This window comes from Gossypium hirsutum, chromosome D02 (assembly GCF_007990345.1).
Source record: "Gossypium hirsutum isolate 1008001.06 chromosome D02, Gossypium_hirsutum_v2.1, whole genome shotgun sequence".
In the NCBI taxonomy this organism is placed as follows: domain Eukaryota; kingdom Viridiplantae; phylum Streptophyta; class Magnoliopsida; order Malvales; family Malvaceae; genus Gossypium; species Gossypium hirsutum.
In genome coordinates, this window is record NC_053438.1 from 9,291,710 (window position 1) to 9,303,565 (window position 11,856).

General features: G+C 31.5%; 2 protein-coding genes across 2 annotated transcripts; one reads left to right on the forward strand and one right to left on the reverse strand.

Moving 5' to 3' along the window:
• The first annotated feature begins 427 nt into the window (after positions 1–427).
• On the forward strand, positions 428–3,549 carry LOC107910503 (calcium-dependent protein kinase 11). The gene is made up of 7 exons (XM_016838358.2): positions 428–1,239; positions 1,890–2,033; positions 2,131–2,283; positions 2,418–2,533; positions 2,655–2,822; positions 2,923–3,147; positions 3,237–3,549. The coding sequence occupies exons 1-7, from the start codon at positions 687–689 to the stop codon at positions 3,402–3,404; spliced, it is 1,527 nt and encodes a 508-aa protein (XP_016693847.1). The 5' UTR covers positions 428–686; the 3' UTR covers positions 3,405–3,549.
• Positions 3,550–4,178: 629 nt separating this feature from the next.
• On the reverse strand, positions 4,179–7,964 carry LOC107910502 (uncharacterized membrane protein At4g09580). Its single transcript, XM_016838357.2, has 4 exons — positions 7,316–7,964; positions 6,132–6,399; positions 5,838–6,008; positions 4,179–4,723 (listed from the first exon to the last, which is right to left on the reverse strand). The coding sequence occupies exons 1-4, from the start codon at positions 7,579–7,581 to the stop codon at positions 4,592–4,594; spliced, it is 837 nt and encodes a 278-aa protein (XP_016693846.2). The 5' UTR covers positions 7,582–7,964; the 3' UTR covers positions 4,179–4,591.
• Between the last annotated feature and the right edge of the window lie 3,892 nt (positions 7,965–11,856).

Sequence of the window (11,856 nt, forward strand, 5' to 3'; positions counted from 1 at the left end):
ATTAATTTAATTTTTTAAAAATTATAAAAAATAAACGATTAAAATAATAAAATTACATTTTTATTATAATAAAAATATACCATTTAAAATTTTTTTGGTTTTCCCCATCCCAAATCCTTTGAGAGACCAACATTTTCCTACATATTTATTATAAAGAAAAAAAAATTTAGGTGGCATATTTTTGCAGAGGCATAGAGCAATTATATTTGCATAGTATTATACATACATATATCAAAAAACTTGAAGTCGTAATAATGATATATTAATATGATTTATGCTATTTTTACGTATTGCATGTGAAACAGAATGGATGAATACGTGGTTAAAAATGGAAGAAATAGAATTGAAATGGAGCATGCACATTAAACCAGCAAAAAACTTTTCACATTCCCAGTGCATATATGAATGAACGAATGAGCTAACAAATATCCTTTTTTGATTTTTCTTCTATCAAATCAGCTACTAAAAATAAGATAATAACCCAAAAAAACCCGCCATCAAATAGTTACTAATTATACAAACAGAAAAAGTCCAAAAGCATCAAGTTTAGAGCTTCGTTTTCCTTTTCATGCATGCTTGATGACGTTGAGTCACCACCCAATGAATATATAGAATAAATTATTACATTTGTTGTATTCCAAAGAGAAAAGAGAACAGATCCCATTATTTGAGATATATTTGTGACAATGAATAATCAATCATCATCAATACCGACGACAACAGCAACCAAAGGATGGGTTTTGCCATACGAAACCCCAAGACTAAGGGACCATTACGTGGTGGGGAAGAAGCTGGGGCAAGGCCAATTTGGCACCACCTATGAATGTATTCACAAGGCTACTGGCACCGTTTTCGCTTGTAAGTCGATCCCAAAGCGTAAACTTTTATGCCGTGAAGATTACGACGATGTTTGGAGGGAGATCAAGATCATGCACCATTTATCGGAGCACCCGAGCGTGGTGCGGATCGAGGGGACTTATGAAGATTCCGTGTTTGTTCACTTGGTTATGGAGATTTGTTTAGGCGGTGAACTTTTTGATAGGATTGTGGCTAAAGGACATTACAGTGAAAGAGAGGCTGCTAAGCTTATTAAAACGATCGTGGGTGTTGTGGAGGCTTGTCATTCTCTTGGGGTTATGCATAGAGATCTCAAACCTGAGAATTTCTTGTTTGATTCTCCTGGTGATGATGCCGTCCTCAAGGCTACAGATTTTGGTTTGTCTATCTTCTATAAACCAGGTTGGTTCCTGGGGTTTCTTTTCTTTATATGCTACTTTTGATTTTTGAAACAATAGCCATTGATTTTGACCTTATGATTTTGGTTGTTTCCATGATTAGTGCTTTCCTTTTAATTGGGTTTTCTTTAAAAGGAAAAAAAAGGTTTGGGTTGATTCTCTCAAAGTTCTTCAGAAATTTATGTTTGATCATGTTGAATGTTTTTAAGATATTATGGGATAAGTTTCCCTTACGATAACTCAATTTTTAAGATTGTTGGAGTGGTTTACTTGAATATCTTAATCTGAATAGGTTTAGACTCAGAGCCTAAAAACGAATGGAGAGGCTTTACCTGAATACCCCGACCCGAATAGGTTTAGGCTTCAACCGTAAAATGAGCGGAGGGAGGACACATATGATTATACCAATAATATTCTGTAAAACTCCATACTGATGTCAAGATCAGCATCGCTGGAACATCAGGTTGTGCCTCGGTACCAAATTTTTCTTGCTTGTATGAAGGCATTTTCAAATTTCTTGTGCTAGGAAGAATCATTAGGCTTCTTTAAATGATGGGAAACTTCACACCTGTGGCACTTACTAGTGATTTTCCCTCTGTTTTTCGCGGCGTTTCCTCTCAGAGTTAATGCCGGTTTACGTTTTCTATCGTACAGGACAACGTTATGCTGATGTTGTTGGGAGTCCCTTTTATGTTGCACCAGAGGTTTTGTGCAAGCATTATGGACCAGAAATAGATATATGGAGTGCAGGTGTTATCCTTTACATTTTGTTGAGTGGTGTTCCACCATTTTGGGCAGGTATTTTATCATATCATACATCCTTCAACACTTGGTCCTAATTCTTATATTCTCATATCCTAAGTTGTTTTTTTTTACTTTTCTTCTTGATTCGTAGAAACTGAATCAGGAATATTCAGACAGATTTTACATGGGAAACTCGACTTCACATCCGAACCATGGCCTAGCATCTCCGAAAGTGCAAAAGATCTAATACGAAAGATGCTTGAGAGGCACCCTAAGTCAAGAATTTCTGCTTATCAAGTCTTATGTAAGTCATTTTAAATATTAATGTCAATCCAAATTATGATTTCTTTGCAATAGCAAGGGAATGACAATGCCTACGTTTCTTTCTTTCTTTTTTTATGTGTGGAAGTCACAACAGTAGGTTGATTTATGCATCAGGTCACCCATGGATTGTTGATGATAGAGTTGCCCCAGACAAACCTCTAGATTCTGCCGTGCTATCACGCTTGAAGCAGTTCTCGGCGATGAACAAACTTAAAAAGATGGCGTTGCGTGTATGTCATTCTCCTGTTTTTGATGTGTTTACATAGGCATGCTTGAAAACGCTGCCCCTTTTTACCTATATTTCACTTTCTTTTACAATGGGGGGAGACAAAAAACAACATTCTTTTGCAGGTCATAGCAGAACGACTCTCCGAGGAAGAAATAGGTGGTCTGAAAGAGTTGTTCAAAATGATCGACACGGACAGCAGCGGGACAATAACGTACCAAGAACTCAAAGACGGTTTGAAGAAAGTGGGGTCTGAATTAATGGAATCTGAAATCAAATCTTTAATGGAAGCAGTAAATACCACTTCCTTTCTTGACTTGTTACTGATATGCTTTATGTTACAACATGATTTGAGTGACTGATGACAACCACAACTGTTGTTACCCTTGACAGGCCGATATCGACAACAATGGAACAATCGACTATGGTGAATTCATTGCAGCAACACTGCACATGAATAAGCTGGAGAGAGAGGAAAATATAGTAGCTGCTTTCACCTTTTTTGACAAAGATGGTAGTGGTTATATCACGGTAGATGAACTTCAACAAGCTTGCAAAGAGTTTGGTTTAGGTGATGTTCATCTGGAGGACATGATCAAAGAAATAGACCAAGATAATGTAAGCATGGCTTTGACATTATAATTTGGAACATGTAAAATATTATTAATAACTGTTGTTGTTATGATACATGTATATATAAATTGTAGGATGGAAGAATAGATTATGGGGAGTTTGCAGCAATGATGAGAAAGGGTGATGGGTTAGGAAGAAGCATAAGCATGAGAAGCAACCTCAACAAGAATATAGCTGACGCCTTTGGACTTGGAGTGAAAGACTTAACATCAATCTCCTCTTCCTCTAACTCTAACTCTTAACTCTGACTCTTAACTCTAACTCCTGTCCTTCTTCTAGTTAGCATCATTTCTTACATTTAAATTTGTCTATCCAAATTTAACCCTTCTTTGCTTGAGTTGATATTGTATAGACACAATGATAATTGGATCTTTATATTTATATTTATATACACATATTATCAAGCTAATGTACTTTATTTAGCAATGGTGATTGCTTAAGCTTAAAATCTTCCTTTTCTCTTATCCTTAAAATGACACAGCAGGTGATGTCATGGTATTTTTGGTAGAATATGAAGTTGATGGTGTGCAGTTTTGTTTTCTTACCCAATGCTATATTCATCAGTATGCTTCAACTATCTAAAGACTTGTTTAAGAAAAAAACCATTATAGTACTAGCATCACATTTTTGAAATGTTTAAAGTAAAAAAGAAAGAAAAAGGAGCAATGACTATGAGTTTCTGAGAAAGCTTTTTTAAAGGTAAAAGATGAACTTTCTTCCACCTTAAGTTACATTTTCATACCAGATCAGATGCCAGTGGACCTACAACTTCCTAGTTAGTACTAGGATTAACATTAAAAATAATTAAATGTTGTAAACAAAGACAATAACTAAATTTGACCTCTAAGCAACCCTTTCCTTTTCCTTTAGGGATTATCTATTTTATTTATTTATTTTTGCAAAGAAAGAGATTTCAATAATTGAATTTACCCAGAAATTGAAAAGCATCACATATTTAACTTCCAATCTGATTTTTTTTATGTAAAATAAAACATCAGCAGCAGAAGGAAGCAATATCAAAAAAGACAAACTTTTACCACTGAGTACACTATATATATCAGTACAGTTTTTACATAATTCTACAGCAACATTATCATGTAGCGCTGTCTGTAAAAGTAAAACTGTCAATGGCGTACAAAGCATTTCTAAGAAGAAAAAGAAAAAGTTTACTCCCAAATGTTTTAAATAATCTAAATGGGAGATGACTTTAAGTAAACATAACATGAAATATAAGAAAAAAGGAATTTCCTGCCCTCTGCTTTTCATATTTTGTGTCAATGGTAGATCTTCAATAATCAGCTGCAGAAATGAGGATCTTCTACTATGCTCTATCTTTTCTTGGATCCTAAATTTTGAAATTTGTAAAAATTTGTATTCTTAATCCCCCATTGACAGTCAGGAGGATGCTACAGACTTCACCAACATAACCTTATTCATATATCTTCTTTTTCTTAAGAAGGGTAGGAAATATGGAGACCAACCCGATAAGGAAAAGCACAGACAAAGTCTTGAAATTGTAGAGGTCCTTGACAGACCTAAGATCCCCAAGTGCAAGACCAGCCTGAAAGAAGATACGATGATGGTCCTAAATCAGATACTTGAATTGCAGCTTACTTGTATGCAATACCATCAAGAAATACCATATCATTGAAATAAATAAGCCAGGTACAAAATAAACCAAGAAAAAGGGCTGTCAAATGAACATAATGTTCTTTGACCTTTCTACATTAAAAACTTACTAGCTACTTGCACTTTTCTAAATATCAAATTGTTCAGAGGTAAGGATCTGAATACACGAGTTCCATCTTTTCCTATCATTTCACTATTACGTGACACTAATGAATTGCATCAAATTGAATCTCAACACAAACTCTATTATTTTTTAATTATCTCCAGTACAAAGAGACCTAATTCAATTACAGCATATGATCAATTAAATGGAGACCAATAAATATATCCAAATAAAATCCATTGAACCCTATCCACCATATCTTTAGTGAAGAAACCTATTAACAATAGTAATTGTGGGGCTTCATCAACAAGTGCCTATTTCAAAATGTAAACAGTCTCTATAGTTCAGTAACTCCATGTATTTGGCTAAGGTAAGAATCCGATTTAGACAGAATATGGCAAGAATATAAGTACAGCGATCTTGTAGAAGCTTTTCTCGTTCAAAATTGTTAAGAATGCAAATCAATTATTTTAAAACATTAAATTAAAACTTTCATGAAGTCCTCCAATATCTAGCTAGCCAGGGTAATGCAAAAATGTTTAAAACAATATTGTCATTGATCTGAGCTTCAGAACAAAGTCAAATGGTTAGAAACACGTAACTTTCTTCTTTTTGGCAATGTGACAAGACATGTGACCGATCACAAATATATTGTTCTATTACCATTATCAAAAACTGTTTGACGAGACATGTGAGTCACAAATATATTGTTCTATCTCCGTTATCAAAGTTTGTTTTAAATAAACATGCGGACCATCTGACATCATTTATGCCTATGAATAACAGGGTGTAGCAATAAATTGGATAACACACAAGTATCTCTTCTCTTTCAACAAATATTTTCAGATGACAATACCAATAGTAATAAAAAAGGAATAGAAAAATGAAAATCGAATCATAAAGAACGCAAGGAATTAATTGAGGTACATGGCAGGATACTTACTTTGACAGTTATATAGGAGGCTGGTATTAGGCCAACAAAAGTTGCTAAGAAGAACACATGAAACGGTATGTCAACTATAGGTGAAGCCAAATTAATAAATAGGTTGGGTAGAGTTGGAGTAATTCTCAGAAAGAGCATGTAATTCAGCAACTTGTCCCTTCGCTTAGCAATCTGACTCCACAAAAAAAATGCAGATGAATTCAAGTGCGAAGAAGATAATAGGACAACAAATGGAAGATGCTAAATTAAGAGAAAACAGAAAGGAATTTTGCAAAGATGGTAACAAAGAAATACCTCAGCTTGAAAAAATCTTAATTTATCAGGCCACAACCAACTAACCAAAGGCCTGCCTATCAGCTTTGACAGAAAAAAGCAAGAGCATGCTCCAGCTGTTGCATTAAAGACAACCAAGAAAACTCCTTTTACACCAAAGAGAGCTCCAGCTAGCAAAGACATGAAAATTGTTCCAGGAATCATAAATGTTTGCATGAAGATATAAGTCGAGCAGTAACCCAAAATGAATTGTGTTGGATAATCACTTGCATATGTTGCAATATTATCTCTGAAAAAAGAAAAAAAAACAGACTTCAGTAAAATGAGTGTTGCAGCTAAAATATGAACACAAAGAAAGAAATTGTTGACAACAAAGCAGCAATGCCGGGCAACAACAAAGTAGTGAATACATAAGTAACCTAAAGGAAATGACAACAATAAATTAAGAATGACAATTAGGGCAACAATGTATTGCAAATATATGAAGGGAGAAATTAATGAAACCCAATGATGACATTTCGCAAAAGAAAAAGTCAAAGCAGAACTCAGCAACCAAAACAGCTAAATCAAATATCAATGCTGTGATTTGACATTTAAAAAAGGGAATTATACTCCAATTGTTATGTGATCCTCTCAAAATATGACCACTCAGTATTACACGATCTCTTTATGAGAAATATCTAATACATTGCTGGCTCTACTAAGCATGCCTGCAACATGGTCCCTATAATTTGCATAATTGTATTCCCTCACATGATCCACAGATGAACTACAATCATGATTAATAACCATAGATTGCTTTTTAAGCCCTTAATTCAAATTAAGGTATATGGGATCGAGTAAGGACAAAACAAATTGAAAGGATTCATTCGGGACAAAATAGAAATGATAGAATTCGTCCACAACAAATTTCATTGTTTTAGCAGCTTAACTCCTCCAATCTAACACACAAAGAGGCACATTTCACTTTCAAACAACCCGATTAAAGATGGAATTATAAGCTAAAATAATCCTATTACTTATTTCTAGCTCAAAATCACAAAAAACCACAAGAAACCTAAAATGGTATTTCGAAAATCTACAATATTTATCAAATCCAAATGATTCAACACAAAATTAAGCTTATTTCCGAACTAAAGCATCAAACATTCACCAAAAGAGAGAAGACGTCAGTTTTTATGATAAAAAAAAAAGAGAGGACCTACTTCAGCAAGCGCAGATCGGAGATGGAACGCGGGATCTTGAGTTTCCCGTACTCGGTGGCAGGCATAGTAAGGTAGATGCAGAACAAACCGGTAGAAAAAATCAAGAAAACCCCAAAAAAGGCAGCCAATTCCCACCTCGAAACGGGAAACCTTTCCGATTTTAACCTCTTCCCAGTTGGGGAATCGTCATCTTCCTTGCTGCTGTTGTTCAACAACGCCGCCGCGGCACTTTCCTCGTCCCTCAACACAGTCCTCGGCGCAGCCATTTCAAAACATCGACAAGATAAAGAGCACAAAAAACAAAAGTGTTGGGAACTTGGGATCCCAAAAGAATATATAAATAAGAATAATAAATTGAAACGAAATAATATTGCTGAATTAAAAAAATCACTGCTATGACATTTATATGGGAATGGAAGTGGGTGTTTTTATGAACCCTAATTTGAAGAATTTGAATTGGTAGGTGCCAGCTAGTTTTAAAGCAATGCGGTTTTTCTTAAAAATAAAACCAGAGGAACAATAGAAGAGAAATTTGGAAGACAAAGTTGTTTCTTTTTCTTCTTTGTTTTAATTAAGAAAATGGAGAAAAATGTCTTCAACTGCCAAATATATATATTTACAACAAGAGTTTTCTTATTATTTAAGTGGGAATTGAAATATTAAAAAATATAGTAATTTATAGATAAAAAGCCCATGGTATAAGTCTCAAAGCCCATAAAAATTTGACACAGAATTAAATTATATATTTTATAATATTAAAATATAATTTTATCATTTTAATATTTTATATATTTATAATTTTTAAAAATTTTAATTAAATTTTTATTATTTTTAAGAGAAAGTACAATTTTATCATCGTTAATTTAAAATTTAATAAGTTATAAATAGCCTAAATAAAAAAATACAATTTTATCATAGCTAATTTAAAATTTAATAAGTTATAAATAGCCTAAATAAAAAAAAAATTATTTTAGAGGGCCAACCATACCAACCCCTTTACTCTGCCATTGCATGGTATTATTTTTTTAAAAAGTTAAACTTTATATTATAGAAATATTATACTTTTAAATTTTATTTATTTGAGTTGTTAAATTGTAATTTTAATATCAAAAGGTAAACTATTATATTATTAAAGTTATCCTACCAATAAATAGTTGGGTGCAATAATAAGATAGATTGCACTCTCAATTTGAATCTTAAATACGATATTGTTGGAAAGTAAAATCACGAACCCAGAATATAATCGTAAAACAGACATTAAAAACATAAAAAAAAATTACCCTAACTGAATGTAAACACAGAATTTGAATTTTAAAAGTATTTGTAAACTATGCAATATCCTTAAATTACAATTTTGGATAAAATTGAAAAATCATTTATATGAATTGGAAACATTAATAACATCTTGCTTCATGAATGAAAATTTTACTTCCACCATTATTACATTAATTGAATTTTGATGTGAGTTACTTTCTTCCCTGATAGTTTAGATATAACATTTTTGATAATTTGTATCTTTTATTTATTTTTTATGTTTAAAATATTAAAATTTAAATTACGAGAGTTAGGTGAGATGATAATGATTTTTCTTATCTTAACCAATGGTCAAAGATTCGATCCTCATCTTAGATATGGAGCAACTTCAAAACTTGTAGGCAGCATCTACATCTTTAATGGGCCTATAGAATGCGAAAGATTAATTACTGAATTCGCTCCGTTGGATAAAATAATAATAATAATAAAATTTATATAAAATTTTTACATTGTTCCATATAAATTTTATTATGTTCGTTTTAATTGTTTTTTTATATTAGTATTTGTGTCCATTTTTTAATATATAATTAATTTATTTGATTCAATTTTAAATTTAAATTTATTTACATAAATTTTGTATTTCATTGTTATCATAAATTAATATAAATATAAATATTAATTTGAGAGGCAAGAATTATTTAGAAATTAAATTTCGAGTACTTGTTTTAGTAAATTTAATTTGAAAACATTTGCAGCTAGGGGTGAGCAAAATTCGATTCGACTCGAAAAAATCGAAAAAAATTCGAATTTCGAGTTAAACAAATCGAGTTATTCGAGTTAATCGAGTTATTCGAATCAACTCGAATTTTTTTTTCAAATTTCGAGTTCGAATCGAGTTGAGTTTTCGAATTCGAATAATTCGAATATCAAAATATAATATTTTACATTTTTACCCAAAACTCCCAAACCTTTTTACTTTTCCCTCAAAACTTTTACTCCTTCCCACTTTCCCCCCAAAACTTTTACTCTCCTCCCCTCCCAACCCCCCAATCTACCAAAATTCATTTCCCACCAAAATTTTACTCTCCCATTTACTTTTTCTCAAAATTTTACTCCCAAAAACCCTCAAAACTTTTTATTTTTCCTCAAAATTTTTACTCCCTCCCACTTTTTCCCTAAAACTTTTATTCTCTTCCCATCCCACCTCTCATCTACCCCAAACCCTCCCCTTTCCAATTTTTTTTTATTTTCCCTCTAAAATTTTACTCCCCTATTTACTTTCCGTCAAACTTTTATTCCCCAAAACTTTTTATTTTCCCCCTAAACTTTTACTTCTCACGTCCTTTACTCTCAAATAAAAAATCAAAATTATCCAAAAAAAATCACTAAACATAAATAGTAATAATTTTATTTATATCTACTATTTATATTATTAAATTAAATTTCACATTTTATATTATTTATATTATTGAATTGTTTAGTCATATTGAATATTTTTATTAAAATTGAATTATTAATTATGCCATAAAATATTCGTGTTAAAATTTTATATTGGTATCAATTTTACATTTTATTTTTAAAATAACTTTTATTAAAAAAATCATATTTTTACATTTAATATATTTTTAATTCCAAAATACATAGTGACAAGAATCTGAAGATAATTGAAATAACTAAGCAAGCAAAGAAGCTAACCAGTATATAAAAAATTAATAAATAAATTATGAGGTGATGAAAGTTAATAAAAATTTGATTAAGGTGGGCAAATTTTATTATGATGGGTGACAGTGGTTATAAGGCCCCAAAATTATTTTTTAAAATTTAACTCGAACAAATATATTCGATTCGATTCGATTCGAATTTCATCTCACTCGACTCGATTCGAGAAAACTTCAAATAAAGTTAGGATGATAAAATGAGATTCGAAAACTCGATTAACTCGAAAATTTTTTATTCGATTCGATTCGATTCGATTCGATTCGATTCGATTCGATCGAATGCTCACCCCTATTTGCAGCAAGAAAAATCCAATGTTTATTACCTCAATTACTTTCTTTTCCTTGAGTACATTAAATTTATCTTTATTTTGATGGACATTCATTTAATAATAAAATATTTATAACATTCTCCCTTGAATGTTCATTGGTACATAATGTCCTTCGTTAAAATCTTATTAAGATAAGAACTCTGTGAAAAAAAAACTCTTAGTGAGGGAAAAAGAGTACACTTATCTATAATACTCATTACATGTTTTCTCATTAAAAAGTTTATCAGGAAAATCTAATGAGACAAAACCTCGGTTAAAAAAAATAGTACAACACGTATTTACTCCTCCTCATGACTACATCACATGATATCTCATATTTTATGTATTCCATCTAGAATACTAGCATTTCAAATAATCACTTAAACGGATTTACTAAGCATTTATATCACCATTCTTTTGAAAGTCATGAGTAAGGAAAAATTTTGGGGAAATATATTTTGATATCTTCAGGAGTTTCAATAATAATCATAACAAACTTTGATCATGATCCTTCTATAAAAATACAAATAGGTATTTTGGATCATTTTATAATTTTCCTTCAACTAATATTTTTTGAGTTAAATATACTGCATATGTTCAAATCATTTTAATTCATATAAATATTTACGCAAACATATTGAACGATTTCCCAAAAAATTCTATATGCTTCTGTCATTCTAAATCCTTCAAGGATTTTAATATAAACTTTCATTATATAGTGATTCATGTAAAATGTTGTAACTGTTGGATTTAGTGCCCTAAGTGTAGTATATTTGTTTTGTAAACTTGTATTTTTCGAACAAATTGGTTTAATAATAATATCCATTAATTACATTAATATACTGTTCTTAATGTTTTTGCACGCAAAGCAAAATGAAAGCAAGTATTGACTAACTAATTATCTAATGTTTAACTAATACTAAGCGGTATTACATGGTTGGATCTTAATACGAAATGACAACTTGTATTAGTAGATGAACCTAAACATGTCATTAGTCCAATTAGAAACAAGCAAAACGATTGAAAGACTAATATGTCGTCTATCAAGTTCAATTGAGGAAATGTTTTATCTTGGGCATCGAAGCGGATGACTCCCAGAAAATAGAGACATAGATGTGACTGACTGGATTGATAGTATATTGAAAAAGCCCCAAGTAGAATAGATCCTAAACTCATTTATGGATTTATTCACTTGTGACGTTTATAGTGTGACATACCTTAACCCTGAATGGATGATGGACTAGATATGTGTGACTCGTAT